Below are 25,292 nucleotides of genomic sequence, written 5' to 3' on the forward strand. Positions count from 1 at the left end.
GTCCGTCCAGTAGATATCCCAATTCAGAGTATATCCTTCTTGCTGATGAAGGAAGCCAGAAAACTTTGATGAAGTTCAAACTCATGGTAATAAAGTTCGGTGGATCAAAGTCATGCAAGAAGAGATGAATTCCTTACAGAAGAACAAAACCTATGAGTTGATGGAACTTCCTAAGGAAAGAAGGCCTTGAAGAATAAATAGGTCCTTAAGCTCAAGAAAAATGACAACAAGCTAGTAAAGTACAAAGCTTGCTTAATTGTTAAAGACTTTAAACAAAAGTGAGGAATAGATTTTAACGATAGTTTCTCTCCTGTCATCAAAATGAGTTATACTCGAGTGATTCTCAGATTGACGGCTAGTTTGATTTAGAGCTTGAGCAGTTAGATGTGATGACTGCATTTCTCCATAGAGATATGGAGGAAGAAATCTTCATGAAAACCAGAAGGATTTCAAGAACCTAGAAAAGAAAACATTTTTTGTAGATTGAAGAAGAGTTAATACGACTTAAAACATGCTCTTAGACAATGGTACAAGAAGTTTGAATCGTTTATGATAAGTCATGAATATACCAGTACAAATGCATATTATTGTGTATATATCAGAGGTTTTCCAGGTGATAAGTTTCATATATTGCTTCTATATATAGATGATATGTTAATAATGGGATAAGATGCAAAAATAATTGGTGATTTGAAAAAGAAATTGTCAAAATTCTTTGATACGAAGGATCTAGGCCCTACAAAGAAAATTATGGATATGTAGATTTTGTGAGATTGGATGGCTAGAAAACTCTGGTTATCATAGAAACAATATGTGGAACGCGTTCTAGATAAATACCACATGAAGAATGCTAAGTCGGTTAGCATTCTGTTGGCCAATCACTTTAAACTCAGTAAAAGGAGTTGTCCAACTATTAATGAAGAAAAGGAAGAGATGACTATAATACTTTACTCCTCTGTAGCTGAAAGTTTGATATATGTATGCCATGGTTTGTACTCGACCGGATATCGCTCGTGCGGTTGGAGTAGTTAGCAAGTATCTTTCCAATCATGGTAAGAATCATTAGGGAGTTGTGAAGTGGATCTTGAGATATCTGAAAAGAAGCACGAACATATGCTTATGCTTTGGATAGGCCTGGCAGCATGGACCCTATCCGCAGGTACCAAACTCGGTCGGGTAGGGTTGCCAACCCGATCCGCTGCGGGTAGGGTTGGGCGCAGAGCGGGTAGGGTGCGGGTTGAGCCTCAACCCTACCCGCCCTACCCGCACCCTTCATAATATGTATTATATATGTTTAAAAATGTTACATATGGGAGTTGAACCAAGGACCTTAAGCATGTGCAAAAGGCTACTGACCACTGAACCAAATTTATAAATTTGTAAACTTTACTTATTAAATTTATCAAAAATTTACAAAAAAAGGAGAGATCAATTCAAAAGCAAGAGCAACCTTCAGTCAAACAAATAAATGCTGTCGTTGTATGTTTAGGGTTGAAATAAAGAAAAAAGCAGCTCAGTCCTTCACTTTCTCCTCTTCGAACCATGGAAGCCTTCGCACACTAAGCCCTAGCCCCTTCGCCGAACAGCTTCGTCTTCGTCTCACTCACCGTCGTCTTCGCCTGTCTTCTGATCGCCGTCGTCGTCGTCTGCCCTTTGCTCGCACCGTCGTCTTAGTTTGGTTGCCGAAGGTCAGCACTGCCTGCTCACTGCTCTCTGTTTTTCATTTTTTTTTATTTTTTTCATGCACTGTGTTTCTGGGTTTCTGCTCACTGCTCTGTTCTCTCTTTTTTAAATGCTCACTGCTCTGTTCTTTGTTTTGTTGTGTTTGTGATTTGTGTTTGTGCTACTTGTTATTGAACTGTGTTGTGATTTTGTGTTTGTGTTTGTGCAGATTCATCTGGTGATTCTGCTCGCCGCCTCAGATCGAAGGTTAGTGCTTGCTCACTTGTTCTTCATTTTTTAAATTTTGTTAATGTTTTGCTTAGTATTCTGCTGTGCTGCTATTTTGTGGGTGGGTTGTGATTATTTTGGGTTCTTCATTCAGATCGAAATTTTTACTGAAATTCATATAAACGTTGCAACATGAATGATGGTCCATCTTTAATTTATACTGTGATATATTTAAATGTGGCATTAAAAAATAGAATGACGTTGAAAAAAATAGAATGACCTTTCACAATACAAAATCAAGGCACATGGACTTACATCATAATTGAGTGGTTGAATTAGTGAAAGATGCTTAAACTGCTTTGTGTAGTGATGTGCTACTTTGTGTAGCTTACCATGTTGTTATGTGCTGCATCGTGCTTGTTTTTTCCTGTATGTTATTGCCGTTTATATATCTGCATCTTCTTCACTGGATCTGAGTTGTACTAGTCCTTTTTATTATTATTATCTTCTAAAGTTTTAATAGATAAATTTATTAACTAGAGAGAAAAAATCTAATTCGATCTTCTACCTGCCCCCACAAAAGCTTATAAGGGTATTAATAAAATTATAACTAACTTCTAAATAAGTGAAAAAGTGTATGTATCAAATAATTTAATCCCATTCAAATTCTTTTCGTGAAAAAAAAAACAAAACTTAATATTTTTTACATTTTTCTTGTGGATTAAATAGGAAAATGTTGACTGTAATTGAATTATGGAGGATTAATTATGATCCAAAGTACGAAGGAAACTAGGATACTTTGTAGTTGTGATTTTTATGTTGTAGACTTAGCTATTTTTCTAATGGAAGTTAATTTGATATAGAAAGGAACTTTCTTTTTTCTTTTTATTTTATTTTATATGTATGTGTGTATAAATTGTATATCTGACTATCTATACAAAGTGTATTTAAACATGTCACATATATATATTTGTAGGGAATTCACTTCGAAATGTCAAGTACCAATATGGATGTAGTGGCACAAGATGTGGCTACAGAAGAACAACAACAAGAACCTCCGATGGAAGCAACTGCTAATTTTGTTCCAGATGAGTCCGCTTTAATTGAAAATAGCAACAAACCGAGTGTGAAGAGTGTTTATTGGCAATACTTTACTCGATTTCAAGAGGAAAAAGATTGGAAGGCAAAATGCAACCATTGAAAATCTGTTCTTGGAGCCAATCCAAGAAATGGAACTACAAATTTGAAGAATCACGTGCTCCACTATTGTAAAAAGATCAAATTAGCAAACTCTAGGCAATCAACAATTGCTGATTCATTATCTAAACATGCAAGGAGTGCTGCGGATGCTTTTGTATTTGATCCATCTTATACAAAAAGGTGTATTGCCAAGGCCATATGTATGCATGAGTATCCTTTATCTTTTGTGGAACATGTTGGAATGAAGGAAGTATATGCATCAATGCAACCAACTTTTAAGGTGCCTAGTCGAAACACAATCAAGAAGGACATTTTTGAAATGTATGAGTTGGAGAAGCTTAATATGACTAAGCTAATGGATGGAAATGATAGTCGAGTAGCAGTTACAACCGACATGTGGACTTCCAACCAAGAAAAATGATACATGGTTGATAGTTCATGGATTTTGCAAATGCGCGTATTAAGGTAATCTTCTAAATTATACTTCTAGTAATTGATATGACTTTTAATATTTTTTTACTTTAAATTAATTTATCTTTTAGATAATAATTGAAATATATTTTTGAACGATTTTCAGTTTTACTTATGTTCCCGCTCCTCATACGAGTGAAGTGCTCTCGAATGCATTAATGAAAGTTTTGTTAGAGTGAAACATAGATAGAAAATTGTCAACTATTACATTGGATAATTACTCTACTAATGATGCTATGGTTGATGAGTTGTTGGGGCGCTTAGATTCAAAATATTTGTTGTTGGGGGTTCCATGTTGCATATGCGTTGTTGTGCTTATATCTTGAACCTAATTGTGAAAGATGGTCTAAATTTGGTTAAGGAGAGTGTAGAAAAAATTCATGGCAGTGTGGTGTATTGGACTTCAACCCCTAAAAGACATGAAACCTTTGTGAGTTGGTGTAGTAAGTCAAATGTTCAATTTACAAAAATATTAGCTCTTGATTGTCCAACTAGATGGAACTCCACTTATGTGATGTTAGAGACTGCATGGTTGTATCGAAATGTGTTTTCTCGATTAAGACAAAAGGATCCTAATTACAAAAGCTTTCCAAGCAATGAGGAGTGAGACCTTGCTAAAGAAATTTGTGGTAAATTAAAGTTGTTTTATGATGTGACACAATTATTTTCTGGTACTCAAGTTCCAACAGCCAACATTTATTTTAACAAAGTATGTGATATAAATGTTGCCTTGAAAAAATGTTCTGCATCTCCAAATTCACTGATTAGTAATATGGCATGTAGTATGAGGGTAAAATTTGATAAGTATTGAGAAGAAATTTATGGTATGATGGGTGTTGCTGTCATTCTAGATCCTAGGTATAAGCTTGCTAGGCTTGAGTATAAATTCTCAATGTTATGTCAAAATCAAGATGAGTGCTTAAGTAAGATTGAGAGGATCAAACAGATATGCTATGACTTGCTTCATGAGTACCAACAGAATCCGTCTAATTCAAGTAATGCATTTGAGGATTCTACACAAGAGCTACAGATGAATGCACACTACAAGAAAAAAGATATTTAGCGACAAATTTTTAGTGGCCATAATATTATTGCCATAATTTCTCATTTTAAAACCAATTTTTAGTGGCAATTGTATATTTACCATTAATACTATAAATTTTAACGGCAATTTAAACTATAGCCACTAAAAAGAAGCTAAAATTTTAAAAATAATAACAAATTTAAAATACTAAACCAAAATTATTTCCACTCTACTACTACTACATTATAGACATTTAATAACATTTACCTCTTAATATTTATTAAAATATTAATAATTATAATAAAATTACATCTTAAGTAACATTTATGCTAAAATATTACCAAATATATATATATATATATATAAAATATTACCTATTCCTAATTATTTATTCACATTTACAAGAACAAACAAACTTTCTAGGTCACAAAATCAAAATCTCTCACTCCTCACATCCAAATCTTACTCACGCTGCAATTTAATCACTTATTTCTTCGCGCATTTGCTTCGATCTCGCTGGATTTCAATCCAGTCTCGCTCTTGCTCGATCTCGATCTCGATCTCGATCTCGCTCTCGCTCGATTCTCGATGGAGCCAGCAAGTTCGACTTCACCGTGCAGAATGACGGTGATCAAGTCACGCTCAAGACCAAGATTGTTACTGCCAAGATCACTGGCACGCTCATTGACGAAGACCCGCTCGCGATCTACACCATTGATAAGATTCTGCTTCCCAGGGAGCTTTTCAAGGCCCTGGCTCCGTCTCCTTCGCCCGCGCCCGCACCGGAGCCAGCCGCCGCGGACGCTCCTGCATCCCCGAAGAAAGAGGGAAAGAAGAAGAAGCAGAAGGCAGCCGACGCGCCGGCAGATGAGGAATCAGCGCCTATGGATTCGCCCAGTGATGCCGCCGATGACAGCGCTGACGACGGTAACGGCACTGTTAGGTTTGACGGCGTCAGGTACGGTAACGTCATCTTCGTGGTTATGGCTTTGTGCTTTGGGTTTTCGTTGCTGTAAACTGTGAGTTCTGTAATAAAAAGACAAAAAAGAAAAAGAAAAAGTTTCTTAAATTGTATGTGTTGCTTTAATATTTTTCTTACAAGAAAAAGAGAAATTTTTAGCCATTTTTTGTTATAGTTAGGAAATAAAGGGAATTTGAAATGCTGTTTCCTTTATTACTGTATTTTTATTTGGTGTCTTTTGTAGTGTGTGTATTTTTAGCTGATTATTACCATTGTAGTTTTCTATTTGTCTTATGATCATGCTGCTAAAATGTTGAAAGTTTCTATCAGCAATGGCAATGAATTAGATCATGAGATTTTTTTTATCTATTTTGGGTTCATATAGCTCATCTGCTAGATATTCAGAAGCATGTGAACTTATTGGTGCAAGATTGGAGGATCCTGTATTGACTGTGGTGCTTCAAGCATGTCCTTATCTTAAACGGTTGCTGTTGCTTGGATGTGAGGGGGTTAGATCAATTTCAATTGAGCTGCCATATTTAGAGGAGTGTAAGCTTGATTTTTATGGTCTGGGAAACTGTTCACTTTCTCTTATCTCTCCGAAAATTGAATCCCTTGAGGTACAAGGCTGTAGTTGGATCAGGGTCCCTTGAGGTGAAGCATCTTTTTATGAAGGTTGAATTCACAGGGGACTTTGAGGCTCTGCAACCCTTTCCAGAGATTGATTTTGTCGAATTTTTCAATAGCCATCCAAAGCTGAGGAAGTTTGATATCCATGGAGCTATGTTCGCAGCTCTGTGCCAGAGGAACAGTCTGAAACATGTAAATTCATAATAGGCTAAATATTACTCTTCTGATTAAGTGTGCTCTTAGAAATCTTATCTAATGCTGATATTGATTCATTTTGCAGGTTGATCCTGGATTTGTCATCCCATGTTTGGAGGAGGCTGTAGTCACTGTAAGATCACCACTAAATGCTGAACAGAAAATCAGTACTCTTGAATCCTTGTTGAAGTATGGGAAAAATTTGAGGACCATGGTTATAAAGATTCTTCAAATGAAGAGCTGCCACACCAGTGCTGATGATTTTTTTTATGAGATTTGCCGCTTGAGATACATGAACCATGAGAAGGTACGAATAGAATAAAGCTTATAGAAGGCAATAATTGTTTCTTGATGCATTCATAATATAGGAAGAGGGTGATGAACCTTGTTTCACTGGCATGGTTGTTGCCTTATGAGTTCAAATCTTAGAAATAGGCTCTTTATTTGCCTGAATAAGGTTATGGACTTACTCTTCCATTAAGTGGGTGAGTCTTGTGCACTAGTCTACACTTTTTATTTTTCATTTTTGTATTTGTCAAAAGAGACTTTTGTATAATTGACACTAGAGAGAGTGAGGGTACCGAGACTTTTTTTGTGCCAATTGAAGGTTCTGAGTTCGTTATATATATATATATATATATATATATATATATATATATATATATATATATATATAGTTGCCTCGAGATTTTGAGTTGGTTGGTGTATGGTGGTAATTGATAATGTGTGTATGTGGCAGCCTCATAAGACGATTTTCAGATATGAGGATGATACGTGTGATAATACGCAACCTAAGTTAACAACTACAACGGTGTCACAGTGCACAGTTTTCTATACTATTCCCTTGCAGACTCTGCAGAGTTGAATCCAAATGGTGTTACTATTGTTTTGGTTTTGGTTATGATTTTTCTTTTTAAAGGGGAATTATATGTTTAATATTGTAATCTGTATAATAATATAAATATTTTTCATATCAAATAAAGTGTAGAGTATGGACTACTATGTGTGCAACTGATAAGAGTGTTCTGGGTCTTTCTTCCAATGTCTTATCCTCCTACTATTATTATGTAAGCAAAATTGGTTCAATTAAGACCTTTTTTCAATTCTGTCTTACTATTACTAATTAGTAATTAATCCTTTTTTCTGACTCCTTTTAGGGCTTGGTCCCACTACCAGGATCAAACAATGAATCTTGGTGCCAAGGGCCAGATGGATTAGCTTCAAGATCTGCTGAATACTACAAGCAAGGTGCTCGATTTGCCAAGTGGTAAGTCATTCTTCTTTTATTCTCTAAGAAATTTTCTTGGGGATAAGATCTATCGAAATTGAATGTAACTGATTGTATGCTTTTGTATTGTACAGGCGGACAGTTGTTAGCATTCCATGTGGTCCTTCTGCATTAGCTGTTAAGGAAGCAGCATGGGGACTTGCACGATATGCTGCTATCTCTCAGGTATTGTTTCACTATTGACTCTCTTTCTGTTGAAATTAGCTCATTCTCATAATAATAGGTGCATTTCCTTAGTTTATCCTTTTGGTCTCCATGCATATGTGAAAAGTTAGAATTGATTTACCAATTATATTACATATATGGACATCATTTGTGTTTCTTTGCAGGACAATGACCTTATTCCAATTGTAGAGCCGAAAATTCTTCTAGATGGTGATCACCCGATTGAGAGGACATTATATATAAATGTCATTAGCAATCTCTGCTATATCTATAGGGCAGCAGGAAAAAATCTCTGCTATATTCTATACTACTTTGCAGGTATGATGAACAGTTTGTTATTGCTGCATTTGATAATGCTCCTACAGCTGATTCAGAAATGTATAGTAAGTTGGACAAATCTGTTCGTGATGCCTGTGAATCAAAGGTAAGCTATGTTGCATACTTGCATGGATGATTTACATTCATAATCAATTTCTGTGTTTTTATTTTTAAAAAAATGTTCATTTTCGTTTCAAGTTTAAAATCTGGAGAAAGGCTGATCAAAAAATTAAAATAGCACATATGGCAATATAGAAAGCAGTTATGCCTTTGCTGCAACTATTTGCAACCTTATGTGTCTTGTTAAATTGTTCTCGTGGTTTTTTAACGAATACTTAGTGTTGCCTGGAATTGACTTTTGAAGTAATCTTCTAACATTTGTTTATTTGGTAGGATTAGGAGTGTTATATTCTTATGGTTTCATTGGTAGAATTAGGAGTATTGTATCACTGTTATGCAATTGAAGAGAACTCTTACCATTTGTTGTATGCAGGCACTTATGAAAAGTTATGTTGCAACTGGCTCAGATCCTGCAAATCCTGAGAAATTTTTGGCTTACATGACTCCAACACCTGGACAGGTATGCATTACATTTAAATATGGATTTCAATTTTGAAATGCTTATTCTTTTTATTAACAGTTTTGATTAACTTTTTATTTGTCTTTGTGCTGGCAGCTGTCAAAGGATATATATGATGAAAATGATTGCATCTATTAGGATATATATTTAAATATACATTTAACTTTTTATTGTACCTATTAGGATATATATTCAAACTTGTTTCCATGCATTATTCAGTAATTGCATGATGGATTTTTAACCAATGCAGAAAAATTTGCCGAGAAAGTGTAGAAAATTGGAAGCGGCTAGAGAGATGTTGGAAGATGAAGGAGATGATGACAAACCTGATTGTTAATTAAAAATTGGGAACTTTGCTTCATTCTCACTGCTGTATTATTGTATTGCATCTGTGCTAGGCTCTATTTGTTTACTTTTGATCATTAACTATGTGCTAATCATTGATGTAACATAGAATTGTAGTATTTGTATTGTTTAAATTTGTATTATGTTTTGTTACTTTTTAAGAGAATTTTATGTATAAATATTTAATTGAATTTAATAAAATATTTTATTTTGTAATAATTAATTTTAATATATTTATATTATGTACAATAATAATAATTGTTGGTAAAAATAATTTGAAATTTTAGAAAAATAATAAGTTGTTATTTTTAAAAGAGTGAGTATAATTAAAAAAATCTGAAGATTTTAGCGGCAATAGTAATGGCAACTAAAAGTAAATAATATTACAATTTTAGAATTATTTTTAGTGGCCATATAAATTGCCGGTAAAATGAGTTTTGGCGGCAATATTAATGGTTATTAAAAGTGAATAATATTGCAATCTTAAAATTACTTTTGGTGGCCATATAAATTGCCAAAAAAATGGCCACTAAAAATTATATACTTTTTGCGGCCATTAAAAAGGTCTTTACCGACAAATGTTATAATTGCCATTAAAACCTTTTAGCGGCGAAGCATAAGACGGCTAATGTCTAATTGTCAGTAAATGTATTAGCGGCTATTTTTATTGCCACTAAAAGCAAAATAAATGGCCGCTAAAAGTGATATTTTTTGTAGTGGCAGAGCAAGATGATGATGATGCTTACCAGTTGTATATTAGATCAAAGAGGAGGGAAAAGGGTTCATTTGTGAAGACTGAATTTGATCATTACATAGAGGAAGATGTTCATCCTTTGAGTGCCGACTTTGATATTTTATCTTGGTGGAAAGTGAATGGAGATAGATTTCCAACACTTCAAAGAATTGCAAGAGATATATTTGCTATCCCTGTATCTACGGTTGCTTCTGAGTCTTCTTTTAGCACAAGTGGTTAAGTAATTGTTCCTCATCGTGGTAGTCTTCATGAAGATACTGTGGAAGCTCTTATGTGTAATCAAAACTGGTTGTGTGAAGCATATCATCAAAGAGGTTATTTATGATTTAACTTTTCTATTTGTTTATGATAATGTTAAATTTATATATAGATTGATTAATAAATAAATTTATTATTTTTAATTTTTAGGTGAAAAACCTGATTATCAAACTGCAAATGATTATGATGATGATGATGATATTGTATCTGAAGTCATAGACTAGTGATGGTGTTGTTGTAACAAATGGAATGCTCATGGAGATATGAAATTAAATAATTTTATTTATGTTTATGTTATTTACTTAGACAAAGACTTTTATGTGTAATTTAATATTTGATGGTTATGTTGTGTATGAGATACTTGTGTTATTTGTGGGATAATTTATGTTGTTTGAATACTTGTGTTATTTAAATGCTCATGGGATAACTTGTGTTATTTGATGGTTATGTTGTGTATGAGATACTTGTGTCATTAAAATATTTCTTTTTGTCAACCTGCGGGTAGGGTCGAATACCCGCGGGTTGAGTGCGGGTAGGGTTAAGGTTGGGTTCAAATCCTACCCTACCCTACCCGTTGCCACCCCTAGCTTTGGAGGATCGTAACCAATTCTTAAAGGTTATGCTGATATGGATATAGCAGGAGATCTTGATGGCAGAAAATCTACTTCAGGATATTTATTTGCTTTTGCTGAAAAAACAAATCAAGATTGAAAAAGTGCATTGCTCTATCTATAACTAAAGCAGAATATATTACCATGGTTGAAGCAAGAAAGGAAATGCTCTAGATGAAAAGATTTCTTCAACATTTGAGAATAAAACAAGATAGATATGTTATCCATTACGACAGTCAAAGTGCTTTGGATTTGAGCAAGAATGCAGTGTACCATTTGCGTACAAAACACATTGATGTCAGATATCATTGGTTATGCCAAGCTATTGAAGAACAAGATTTCAAGCTTGAGAAGATTCACATGGATGATAATTCTACTGATATGTTGACAAAAATTGTATTACGAGATAAGCTTTAACTTTGTGTCAGGTTGATCGGTATGGATTCTAAATGATTGCTCTAAATTTTTTCCAGTGGCTAGAGGGAGAGAATTGTGGGGTTCATCCAGCTAGATGCACAGTAATCGAGTTATTATAGATGTTTGAAAGTTTGAACGAAAAAGAAAATTTTAAAATGTTATGCACAGTAACCAAGTTATTATGCAAATAGTAGATTTTCTAAAAGGTTAAGTGCAAAATGCGTTTGCGTGCAGTAAATGTGCAAAAGTTGAAAACGTATAAAGAAAAAGGATCTTTCAAATAATACATAGTAAAAATTACTGTACAACATTTGAAAAATGAAGCGAACCACACTTATAAATAGCGCAAGGATTTCATTAATTTTTTCATATCAATCAATGAGTTAGAAGCAGCTAATAAATAAACTGCTAAGAGATAAATTATTCCCGAGACAAAAAAAATGTGAGTATTTCTCAAATATCTTTTGGTGTGGATTTATACAGCAAAGATATTTTTGGGTATCATCTCTATCATTCTTTAGTAGTACAAATTTTGTAGTATTTGAATAGAAAGGTGATCTCACTAAAAAAATATAAGAATGTAGAAATGATACTAAGTAATTATCCTGAATATAGTGAACTTTTTTGTTGGAGTTTGGCCCATATTTTTTATTCGATTTTGGAATTTTCCACGTTAAATATTGGTGCAAGTTACCATTCATACAATAGTGTCCGTAGAGTACTATTCACGTATATTGTAGAGTAGTACTATTTACCGAAGACATATATGCACTGTTGATGTATATGTTTGTTGGTATTATATTATTTACGTATACGGTACTGTTGATCTATACGGTTACTATTTATTTGTATTGTTACTATTCACTGATATGGCTTTGTTAGTATTTTTCTACTGCGTTGTGGTATTTAACAGATTCTGTGAAGTGTATTTTGGTACTTATTGTCACATTTAGACATCTCCTAATTTGTACTGAAAATCAACCCTTGAGCCCAATAGGTAATGGATATTCATGGAGTATACCCCTCTCCCACCTTCGATCCCCATTTAAAAAAATGCCTCTCATATCCTCTCCATTTTTATCCATGTAAAAAGCGGATATCCGGAGATATCTGTGGATGTATGTTAACCTTTGAAAAATTTTAAAAAAATTACCACAAATTATAATATAATTTAATACAATTCAACCAAATTCAACATAGTAAAACATAATTTAAATACAAATTTAACATAATTCACATACATATTAAATATCCAACATAGAAATTAAAAAATAAAATAAAATAAAACAAAAAATTAACTTTTATATATATATATATATATATAAATATAAGTGAGGATATTTTTGTAACTTTATCATTTTTAGATATTTAACGAGATTCCATAAGACGAGTATCTCTATAGTTCTATCTCCTTTTCTATCTTTATTTATTTGCAAGAATGGTTCCATCCATATAGAATTTCGTAGATATTTGTTAAGACTCTTGTCATAAAATATTTGCAGATACATACTTTTATAGAATTTTTATTGTTGCCATCTCTATAATAGCACTTGAGCAATTCAATTCCACTTCATAACCTCATCAATTTTATTAATTAGGTTATGATTTACACTCTTATATGATGTCTTGAATTATCTATTCTACAAATCACAATTTAGGTGTTTATTCAAAAGTTATTTTTTAGTTAGATTTCATGCATGAAATAAGATATAAATCAAATAGACTATTAGTGAATTTAAATCATCTTATGTTCTTGTATCATATTTTTTGTTTCTTTCTCTCAAACATAAATTAAGATTACTAGTCAAAGAAAATGGTTAATTACAATTACAACTCCTGAAATTTATCAATATTACATACATAGCTTTTTTATTGATCTACTATATACTTATTTTTCTTTTATTGTGTTATATATTAAATTGAAATTGTATTAATAATATAGGATAAAATATATTTTTTATTTTTAATTTTTATGATTTTTTTAAAAGTATCCCAATCATTTAATTTTATTTTTAATATTTTCGATTCATTCAATTATGTTCTTAATATTTTTTATGGAATTAACATTAATAAATAATTTTGATATAAATCGAATACGTTAAATATAAAATTGAATGGAATTAAACGTTAAGGATATTTTTAAAAAAATTACAAATATTAAAAATAAAAAATATACTTTATCCTAAAAATAAGAGATAAAAAGTTATTTTTAAATTATATAATTGTACTATGTATAAAAAGCTTGTAGACAGAAGAATAATTACAAAAACCTTCATTCTTTTGACATATATCTAATTTATCCTAAAGAGAAATAGTATTTGTCGCTCTAATTAGTTATATGTAATTTTTCTACTGATATTTAAATCTTACTGTAAGAAAAAATAGATTATTTTGACTTAGTCAATGATTATTTTTCTATATATATATATTCCAAGTTCCAAGTTTCAGTTTGGGCCAAATGTCCAAACTTGAAACTCAATAGCATAGGAAAGTAATCTAACGATTTAGGCATTTAGACACTACCTACAAAAAAAAAAAACACTTTTATGCACTCCTAAAAATCGGGAGAATGAAAAGATAACCAATAGTCCAATATATATTCTTTGTTAACTTATTCTTCCCGATTTTTCTTGACACAAAAAATATAACTCGATCAAAAACAAAAAAAAAATTCCTTCTCCTTTTCAACTGAGAGAGTAAAATATAATTTTTAATTCTTTAATTTTTTTTATATTTTTTTATTCTACTTATAATATTAATGGTGAAAGATCACACACTTTACTCTCTTAAGTAAAAAAAATTGAGAAGATTCATTCGATTTCGGATCTTAAATAGCCTGAATGGCATATATCATCTTTTTTTTTTTTTTTTTGAACAAGGGAACTCAACATAATATAGTTGAGCGATAATAAAATCAACAAACAAATAGAACATGTAAAGACAAAAACCAAAAAATTATTTCTAGTGTCATTTCTAGTATTGTCATCTTTTCTTTCTTAAAGGAAGGTTTTAATTAGGGCATAGCTTAAGATTTATGATAATTAGTTTTTTTTTTAACAAAAAAATATTATACTAATACTAAAGAGAAAAAAAAATAAAAAAAATCTTATTTAGTATTCATTAATTGTTGTTAAATAAAATCAGTTTTAACTATTTTTGGCTAATTTATTTTAATTACCAAATATTTTCGTTTTAACATATCACTTGATGACTTTAAGTCACTGTTTGAAGTTTATGAGTAGAAGGTTTTTATTAGATTTTTTTATAAATTTTAAAAGTAATAAATTTTAAAATTTTTACTTAAATCTTTAAATAAATATGTGTTTATAAAAGAGTGTCTTTAAAACACTCTTTAGCAAGGTTTTTCTTATGCATTTGCTATATAAATATACGTTGAACGAAACATGAGTTCTATATTGTAGTCACAATATATATAATGGCACGTAATTAAGTTAGAATCATACAAGAAAATTCCCATCCAATACATTACGTGAATAACCATAGTATAATAAAGAATAGGGACATATTTAACCCAAATCTTAATACTACAATAGATTTATAGGTCATTCTATTTTCAACTAATATAAAATTAAGTGATTGTTACAGTACTTAAAATTTTAGCGTCTAATTTGCTAAAAAATATTAGAAGTTAATATTTAGTTTGAAAGATATAAAAATAAATAATTTTTAAATATTAATATTTATTCTAAAGATAAGTTTAGTAAATTTAAGAAAAAAGATACCAAAATTTTTTTTATTAAATTAATTCTACCTCTCATACTTAATAATTATGGTAAGTGTATATTAAAATCACACAATCAATTATTAAAATTATTTATTAATATAAAATACATGTTTAAATATAAAATATATATTAAAAAATAATTAAATAATACATTTATTTATACATAAATGCATAATAATTAATTTTAATCGTTAATTTTAATGTACCAATAACATTTGAAGAGTGTTAAAGAATCAGTAAATTTTGTGATTTGTAATTATTAATTAGTCATTATTAATGTTTTTAATAATATGAAATTATATCTAATAGTATAAGATTATTCATTTTTTTTTATTAGTTAAATACTGATCAAATTTTAATAAAAATGCTAGACCTCTGGACTTTGCGTTTTTGTATGCATAATATCTTAACACATCTGACATAGTGTTTCATACTTCCATATATACTTCAAAAGCTCATAAATATGATATAATATATACATATAGACAACCCATGGAATTTACTAAGTTTCTTTAAAATTTTAAACATACAGACATATGACACATACATTATATAACATATATATTTCAAGTAAAAAGACATCAAATGAGTTTCGACATAACAAATTAGACATTATACAACATCATCATCATATATAATAATTAAGGAAGGTCGTTCTTTGCAACCATGCATATTCATATATATTAGTAATAATACCATCCTATTCATTTATAGGACGAATCATCCATGGGGGAAGAAGGGTATTATTAGCACGAGCATTAGCTGCCATGTCTTCATTATGTTCGCCATCACTTCTACCTTGTGGGAACCCACTGCATATATATGTATATATATTTACCTCCATGATTAGTATTTATTAAGTTTTTTAGTTTAATCAAAGTAAAAGCTATAATGCATAATAACATATAATTTTTAATTTTATGCATATCAAATAATAAGATGAAACACAAACAAAATAAAATATCTGACAAAAACAATGACTAGTAATATTAAATTAAGATATTCAAAATTTCAAATAAAATTTAATTTTTATGTATTAATAAATATAAAAAAATTTATATAATTATTTAATTACATACGTTTTTAGATAATTATTTATATAATAAAAATAAAAATAATTATGTAATTGAATATATACATAAAATATTTTTACTGTAGTAAAATTAATTTCATTCAAATAACATATCTCAATATTTCAGTGAATGACATATATTCCACGTACATTGTTTGAACTTTGAACTATATTATGTAGGTAGGCCCTTTATTAGTCCCAAGTCTCAACACTTACTTAGTTACATATGTTGCTATTGCTTTGAAAAGGAAAAACAAAATGATCTGTTTGGAAGTTGATCTTAAACACAAGTTATAAAAATAACAATCCCGCTACGTTACCAACATCATTTCTGCCAACTTCTGCCAACTCTTATTTATAACTGTGCTTAATGGAAGTGTTTTTATGAATGTGTCTAATAAAAATATATTTTTTATACCTGTGTTTAATAAAAATGTCTTTATAGATATATTTTCTGGATGTGTCTCTTTATATATGTGTTTAAAATATAATAATTAATTATTGTTGATAATAAGTTGGCAGATAATACGTTAGTATCCTATAATTTTCCTAAAAATAATATAGAACAATACGTATGAATTGTCATTAACTTTCCGAAGTATGCTTTTAACTTATTAGATATGTTTTTTTGGATATATACATAGTTGTAACTTGGATGCATTATTATAAATATATTCTCAAAAATCACTTTCTTCAAAATATAATGAAATTAAATGGGAGAAACAATTTTATGAAGCACCTCTATATGCATTTATAAAAATTTCAAGCAGAAAAAAGAGTAATACAACCTGAATAGGTGATACAATATGTGACCGAAAAAATGTGATAAAGTAATTAATAAAGTTAAGTCTTGCTTGTAAAAAAATAATAATAATAATAATAATAATAATAATCTGGATTTTCTTGTGTCAAAAAATAAATTTCCGGACATCCTTTTGCTTTTTTATTTTGTTTTATTTTATTTTAATTTTGGAAAAGTCCCATATTATATTATTCTCTTAATAAAACTCGTTCAAAATAAGTTTATCTCTACAGTGAATTTTTTTTTTCACAAAAAGGGTAGCCCTTGCAACAATAATGCTCATTGCAATTAGGGTAAATTAAACTTATTAAACTTTATATGCCTGAACTTAACGCCATGTGAATTTAAACAAAAAAAAAAAAAAAAAAAACCTGGAACCTCAGATGAAATCTCTGCGGCATTGCCATGTGAATTTTAATATCTAAATTTTTAAAGGAAAGTGTAGTGTGACTCTGAGTTTTTAAAATATACAAATTGATTTCTTGAACTTCTCTGAGTATTGTTATATTTAAGCAAAAATAAGAGCATTATACCTCCTTTAACTTTTATATATTTGCAATTTACCCCCTAGACATTTTTAAGCATGCAAGTTTGGAGACTAATAAAGTACACATGTGGTAAAGTTTATGGGTAAGGTACAATTAATCCTTTAAATTATATATTAAGTGGTTCGACTTTATAAATTAACTCCCTTTAGAAAAGTTTCTTTAACTCTTCTGCACACTGGTTTCATGCAGCATGAGAATGCAAAATAATAAATAAAAAATTACCAAAGGAATATACACACATAAGCTCAATAATGGAGACATGCTTGGTTGAAAGTTTCAGAGCAACATGAAATTAATTAAGAAAATATATAATACTAACCCAATGTTCATCTCCGAGGATTGAGGTGCCACAACAAAGGGGGTTAGATCCATAAAGTTATTTTGCAGCTCCAGTTGAGCTTGTTGTGTGATTGCTTTCTCTTTCTCCTTGATCTAGATTTCACTCAATTCATGTGCTCACATTCAGTGAGATAGATTTAAAATTCAGAGCTCAAACTATGTATAAAATCTTTCATGCTATTATTGAAGAGAGCGGAGGGGGAGATTTTGTTACATATTTTTGGGAATTCGATATTGTGATTTTTATTTTAATAATATTATTTTTTATAAATTTATATAAATATAAAATAAAAAATTATGTATATGATGATATTATCAAAAATAGGAGTGATAATATTATTATTTTATCCTTTTTTATATAAGGATATCCATATCTAATTTATTTGATCTGATTAAGGATTTAAGATTAATTTTTAAGTTTTATAATTTCAAAATAATTAATTTTATTTAATAATACAGTAATAATTTCTCATCCAAAAAATATGAAAATATTAGTACTCTATAATTCTATAGGACACAATAATAATTAAAGAAATTGTTACCTTCTTAGCTAGCAAGGTGTTTTGTTCTTGTAGGGTCTTCTCCTGCAATATTATACAACAGAAAAAAAAATAAAAAAATCTACACAAATTAAATTATGATGATCTGTCTACTTACATTGGTTGATCACCGTCACCGGGATAATTAATAAATAATTAATGTCAAACTAGGTAAATTTATTTGACTTGCGATATGATAAAAGAATATAGCATATTACGACATATATAAATTTAATGAGAACCTAACTAACTGTAATGACTAACTTGATAAATTCAACAGAACTAATTAATTAAGTACCCTTTTAGTTGTGTCAGCTAATTCTAACCACTAACTTTCTACATTTAGTAAGTCTAACCATCACTAACTAACTATATATAGAATATTAGGTGACAAAAATAAATTTGATTATACATGTGAATAAATTGGTATAAAAGTTTAAATACAAGTGAGTTCAGTAGTTCACAACTCTCACATGACGGTGTAAAACTGTTTTAATGAAGCTTTTCACATTATGAGAATTGATGAGATATTCTTGTGACAATTTCTAATGATTTAATGAGGAAAAGAAAATATTTTATCTCTATGTTTTGTCAATTGTTTCTTTCAAATTTTATATGCTTCATTAACTTTTTTTAAAAAAAATAAATTATCTCTCTTTTCAATATATATAATCAAGACTTAAGTACTATGATCTTCTTTAATTCACAGTATCTATCACTGTATAGATTTTTTTTTTATTCAATATATATGTCAGTATCATATTTAAATGTATCATTTATTGATCAATTTTCATATTTATCCTTTACATACAATTCAGTGTGTTAAATACAGTTAATAATATAATATTTATAAATAGTTGTTAAATTATATGTAAGTTTTCTTTGTCAAAAATTAAAAAGTGTAAGTTTGTTTACTAAATCCCACATGACATAATTATATAATGAATTCCTAAAAAATTTGACCTTTGATCTCTATTTTCATCTCCTCAAAATAAAAGTTAATTTGTGAAATCCCATCTTGTAAAAAAAAATAAAGAAAGAAAATCCCCAAAAGTTGAATAATAGCTAGCTACTAGCTAGTTCGTGTTCATAATTTTTTTTCTCTCTCTTCAAGCTAGAAAGTGTATTTTCTCATTTATATAACTAAAAATCCTCAGATATTCATTAATAAACCCCCTTTTTATTTTGTGAAAGTGATGCAAGGAGAGAGTACAAATTGAAACAACATTTTACATTGGAAATCATTTTCATTATTTTATTACACGCTTTATATTTGTTGTGTTTAAATATTGTATTTGAAAGAGAAATTAAATACAAAAATTTAGTATAAAAATATAAACATTTTCTTCTACTTTTAGAATATTCTGTATATGATATATAATAATTTAGTGTTTTTGTTTTTATCTCTAGACCTAAACATTTTTTTTTTTGTTCTTTATCTTTATACGTTTTTATTCCTATGAGACGGTTACTTAAAAAAAACTAAAAAATGATTATACACTCTTTCTTAACAAGTAAAAGTAACCAAGACTAGTCAGGTTTGGTTTGTTAACATTTTTTTAGAAGATGAAAACACAAATATTTTGTTTTGTTTTAGAGTTTAGTAAATTAAAAAAAAAAAAGAGTTTAAGCGTTTAATTTTCATACATTTACATTGTAAAATATTTTTTATGGTTGTGTAATGATAATCGTTTTTTTGAAAAATTATTCACACAGTTAATATAAAAAATAGTTAGTTTTACTAATGTAGCATTATGTGATTGGATGCACGTGTAAAATGGTTTTATATTTACAGTGCATCAAAATTAAATTTATTTTTTAAAATATTTAAAAAAATCTTTTTAAAATTATCTTGTAACTATTAAAATTAAAAATATTTAATATAATATTATATATTAATAAACATTTATATTTATCTTTATATTTTTTTAAAATTATATACTAAATATAATTATTATTATTATTTTAAACTTATTAAAATTAATATTTAATTTAATTTATCAAACATTGTACAAATTTTATAGAGCTATGCTCATAAGATATTTTCGAAATGTAAAGTTTATACAAACTGAGACTAACCTTTTTCTGAAGCACTGAGATATCCTCATATATGAGTTGGTTCTGCAAGTTATATATTAAATATAAGTAAAATCAGAATCATCATCACTATATATATGGCCAAAAACACCCAAGGTTTGCATGGTTTTACTACCCTTCGTGATCTAACTTGTTTGAGGGCAGAATCAAGCTGCTGTTCTAAATTCTGAAGCTCTTTTAGACTTAAGCATTGCAGATCTTGTCCCATAAAATTCCTGAAAAAGAAAAATTAAAAAGCATATAATATAGGAACACAAACCCTTGCTTTTACTTAATTATTTTCTTTGATACCTTTGATTTCTCTCTAAGACTTCCACCCTTGCTTTGAGCCTTGCATATTCTAGAGTCCAATTTTCCTGACAGCGTGGATAGATATGAATAATTGAATAATCGTAACGAATTAATAATAAGTAATTAGATAAAAAAAAATTAACAATTCATCAGAAGAGTTAAATCCAAGCAATATTACTTCAGTTGTATTCATTATTGTCCTATAATATATACTACTTCATGAGATGTATCTAGTGAGAGTGAGAGATATGTCGTATTATTTATAAATGAATTAAAAGTTGTTAAAAATGTTAGTTTAAAAATGAATTATTCTGATTGTTTTTGCTAATTCTATATTCCGATGATGCGACGATGACGACATACATTTGGTCCTTGATCATTTGCAACGAGCTGCCTCTCTGCATATGAATACCGCTCATACCTTTCAAGTATCTTCTCCATGCTGTGAATTCACAAATAAAGGAAATGTAAAAAAATAAGATTTTACACATTTATATATATGGCACTATCAAAGGTTGAAACTAAATATTCAAACAGAAACCTCACTTGAAATAATTAGAACTACTAAAATTATTCAGATATATTTAATCTGGCATGGATAAACTGTTGTGTATATATTTATTTTCTGTCTTCAATTTTTGTCTCAATTTTGTTTTTCTTTTGCTTTATTTTGACATATAGTTTATATACAAAACAAAAAATTATTTTTTTAATGTCCTATCTTTATTTTATATTTTTACCGTTTTATTGAATAAATTTTTTAAAAATAAATACCAATTAAATAAATGACTTATTTTTTAAAATACTACGAAATAAATGGCTTATTTTAAAAATACTTATATTTTATATTTTAATATATATTTTATACAAATAATTAATTAATAACTAATTTTTTATATATACATAATATAAATATTTTTTTAATATAAAACTTATCGATTATTCAACCCGTCTTATTATAAAAATTTAACTAAACTGTTACCATAAAAAAAAAATGGCTAGTTAGATTTTTTGTTGGATTTGATTGACAACAGGGCAAAACCTGTTGTGTTATATCAAAGGGATGAGGGTGATGCTTTTGAAACAGTAAAACAAACACGTACACAGTACACTTATTACATGCCCATGAGAGACCTACCAGTGACTCACTTCACTAACTAACCCTTCTTTCATTCCCCATAATAACATATCATATATTACTATAACTTTTCCAATTAACTACCTAATTAATTAATTAATATTCATATATATGTAATGTTAAGAAAAAAAATAAAATAGTTCAAATTTTATCTTATTTAATATTTATTAATTGTAAAATAAATTTTAACTATTTTTATTATTATTTTTGGTTATCAAACATTTTTTTTTATATATATATACTACATTACTACTCCCAAAGAGAATAAAACAACATGACTTTCTCTAAAGCTTTAATTTACATGCCATTACTAGATAATGCACGCATGTTAGTTCCCAATCTTTTCACAAGTACAAGCGGGGCCAAAAAAAAAAAAAAGAAAGAGTTAATTAGAACAGCAAATGTTTACACTGTTTTATCAAACAAATTAGTCACTAATGACTACTATTAAGCCAAAATTCTATATATGAACAAGAAATAACCCTAGTAAAATGCTTTTCCTTTTATATATTAGGAGACATATATAACAGTGATGAACTTAAGCCTATATTTAGGGATCAAGAAGAAAAAATAAGAAGACAAACAAAGAAAAAGAAGAAAAAAAAGTTACAAAAATGGCAACAATGAAGATCCAAAGGCTTATACAAGTTAAATGGAAAAAAAAAAAGCCAAGTTGTAGCTAGTTTTATATAATTAATTAAAATAAAATTATACTTTGTTCAAAATAAAACAGTGGTTCAGTACAGTAGTTAGCTAGATTTAATTAGTTTTAACCTGCAAAAAAATTAGGTCTTAATCTTAATCTTGACCACTTCAGCTTGATCTCTAAGCAATTTTTTCACCTAAAAAAAAAGCATAGATTTGCAGAAATTAGGGTAAGAAGTATTGAGATACCAGGGGTCACTGGAGAACTGAAAGAGCTTCCCTTTGCAGGAGAAGACGATGAGAGCCACCTCAGCATCGCAGAGAACTGAGATCTCGTTCGCCTTCTTAAGCAACCCCGCTCTTCTCTTCGAGAAAGTGACTTGGCGGTTGATCTTGTTCTCTATCCTCTTCAATTGCACTCTCCCTCGCCCCATTCCACACAATTCAGCACCAGAACTTTGATCAAACACCTTGTGTGCGTGAACCACCGACTTAAGATTCTAATCAAACACTATATATATGTGTGTGAAGATTGTTGATGAGATTATGAGGGTGTGAGGTGTGGAGTGTGGACCGTACAATAATGAGTTGAGATAAGTTTGGGGTCTATGTGTTTATCTTAATATAGATTGCTGAAGTTTCTTTGTTTGGAATGTGTGAATGAGAGAGGTTTTGATTTTGGGGGTTTTGGGTTTCTTATATGGTTTCTGTTCTGAATTTATTTTGGACGTTAGAATCAGGGGAGAAGAAGGAACAAGGCCATGAGGGTTTCCTTCTATGTCAATTTCTTCTTTATTATTATTGTTTACACTCAAAGGGGCAAAAGAGGAAATGTAAGGCTGGGGAGAAATCATGCTATTGTTTTAGAAATATCTATGTACAACTATGAAATGCGTCTATAAAAAATTAATTATTAAATTAGTTTTTTTTATAAAATATATACTTATATTTATATATAGAGAAAGTCTAGGACCAGTAACTTTTGTGTTTTGTGCCATCAAAAGAAAAGTGAGTGATCTCTCACCATTGGATGTAATCTCACATCATTAAAAATACTATTGATGGCCAATTGATGGTTACAAAACACAAAAATTACTGGCCCCTAGCACTCCTCTTATATATAAATATAGACACCTAAAAAATATATACAAAAATATTATCACTAATTTTTTATTTTCATATAATATTTTTATCTTCTATATATAATGAAAATATAAAAAAAATAAAGTGACAATTAGGTCTCTAAAGATTTCGACCTCAGACTAATTAGTTTTTTAAGAAAAAAATATTAATCTGATTTTCACTATGATAGTAAAAGATAGACACGTGATATCTTTCTATTAATTTATCACGTAAAACTTAGTAGTACTTGTATGCTTATTTAAAAAATATTATCATCCAAATAATAATTTTTAGAGCGAAACTTCACATGTTTTAGCAAGATTTGTGATAAATAAAGAGTAATTAATAAAGGTTATATGAAAACTCAAAAGATAATAAATATTTCATTGTTTAAAATTATATAATTTACATGTTCATGTGGCAGCAACGAAACAGGCACCACTATAGATAACGAAATACATAACCAACTTCATTTCATGATCATTTCGCACTATTCGGCGGGACATACATGTCTACTGGTTGTTATCGTGGAGGGCCTATTGATCTTTTTTTTTTTTCAAAGACTAATTAGTACGAAATCGAAATTCTCAAAAATCTAATAGTCATTTTACTCTAAAAAAATTAGTACATAACTATTTTTTATATATCTTTTATTATATATAATGAATAAAAAATATTTGTTATTATTATCAAAATTTAAATACAATCATTTTTAATTAAACTATAAGTAATTTATCCTTTTATCTAATTTTATTTTATTAATTTTATATTCATTTAAAAATAAAAAATGAATTAATAAATAATTAATATAATGTTTATTAATACTATACGTTAGTATATATAAGAATAATGTTATTTTTGTATATATTTTTTATATATTTTTTAATTTTAGCACTACAAATAATTGATAAAAAAATACTAAAACTAAAAAATGTGAAAAAAAAGTATAGAAAAAAATAACGTAAATAAATTTTTTTATATAATATTCCAGGAAAAGAGAAAAGGGATAAATCGATAATAAGCCAAAACCAAAAGTGGTTTTGAAAACCCACTGTGGTTTTGTTGAATGCGTTGTCGGATTCGGATTGGTTCATGGGAACTGTAAGGACGGGGCCTTATCATCATGACAAATAATAAATATTTTTAATAGTTTTTTTATGAACGGTCCATAGCCCATACTCCATTTTTAAAATATTTAAAAAGATAAAATAATTATTAATGACATTAGAAAAATGTGAAAATGAGTGACCTTTAATTAATTAAGTTATCCTAATTTTTTCCACCAGCTATGCTAGATAGCTAGAAAATTTTTGGCATGAAAATTTACTTTGACCAATCAAAAAGGGAAGCCTAATTAAGAAGAGTCTGTAAAAAAAAAAAAAAAAAAAAAACCGGAAATTGGAAGAAATTTAAGGAGGAACAATGGCCAAAAATCGTTCAAGGAATATGCTTCCAAAAGAAAATTTCGTACATTAGAGAGTTCTTCAAATAAACTTGGGTAATTTTTTTTTCGGTGTCTGGGTAATTCAATTATTTGATCATATATGTGCCAATTTGTCTGATTTTTTTGGAAAAGAAAAATAATAAATATCTTTAAAATAATTTTTAAAAAGTTGGATATAGAGAATACAAAACTTGTAATTTAATTCTTTTTATATAAAACATTTTATTTTTTATTCTCTAACATGTATTCATTAGCAAAATCATCTACACTTGGCTTTTTAAAAATTTATTAATTATATTTGGTAAAATAAAATAAAAATTTCTTTTAATATATATGCATAAGTGAATAAAGTAATATTTGGTAAAATCATTTTTAAAAGCTAGGATAACTAGATGACAAAATA

At 28.9% G+C, this 25,292-nt stretch overlaps 2 protein-coding genes across 2 annotated transcripts; one reads left to right on the forward strand and one right to left on the reverse strand.

The window, feature by feature from the left end:
• Positions 1 to 4,972: 4,972 nt before the first annotated feature.
• On the forward strand, positions 4,973 to 9,296 carry LOC107623256 (uncharacterized). Its single transcript, XM_016325444.3, has 8 exons — positions 4,973 to 5,543; positions 5,932 to 6,368; positions 6,457 to 6,678; positions 7,529 to 7,638; positions 7,734 to 7,824; positions 7,989 to 8,248; positions 8,636 to 8,722; positions 8,973 to 9,296. Exons 2-7 carry the CDS (start codon positions 6,111 to 6,113, stop codon positions 8,643 to 8,645), a joined length of 951 nt encoding a protein of 316 aa, XP_016180930.1. The 5' UTR covers positions 4,973 to 5,543; positions 5,932 to 6,110; the 3' UTR covers positions 8,646 to 8,722; positions 8,973 to 9,296.
• Positions 9,297 to 15,410: 6,114 nt separating this feature from the next.
• LOC107621133 (agamous-like MADS-box protein AP1) lies at positions 15,411 to 23,012 on the reverse strand. Its single transcript, XM_088483513.1, has 8 exons — positions 22,573 to 23,012; positions 20,904 to 20,982; positions 20,541 to 20,605; positions 20,365 to 20,464; positions 20,232 to 20,273; positions 18,156 to 18,197; positions 17,594 to 17,706; positions 15,411 to 15,664 (listed from the first exon to the last, which is right to left on the reverse strand). Exons 1-8 carry the CDS (start codon positions 22,755 to 22,757, stop codon positions 15,553 to 15,555), a joined length of 738 nt encoding a protein of 245 aa, XP_088339639.1. The 5' UTR covers positions 22,758 to 23,012; the 3' UTR covers positions 15,411 to 15,552.
• Between the last annotated feature and the right edge of the window lie 2,280 nt (positions 23,013 to 25,292).

The sequence above is a fragment of the Arachis ipaensis genome, chromosome B10 (genome assembly GCF_059453495.1).
Source record: "Arachis ipaensis isolate K30076 ecotype BB chromosome B10, ASM5945349v1, whole genome shotgun sequence".
In the NCBI taxonomy this organism is placed as follows: domain Eukaryota; kingdom Viridiplantae; phylum Streptophyta; class Magnoliopsida; order Fabales; family Fabaceae; genus Arachis; species Arachis ipaensis.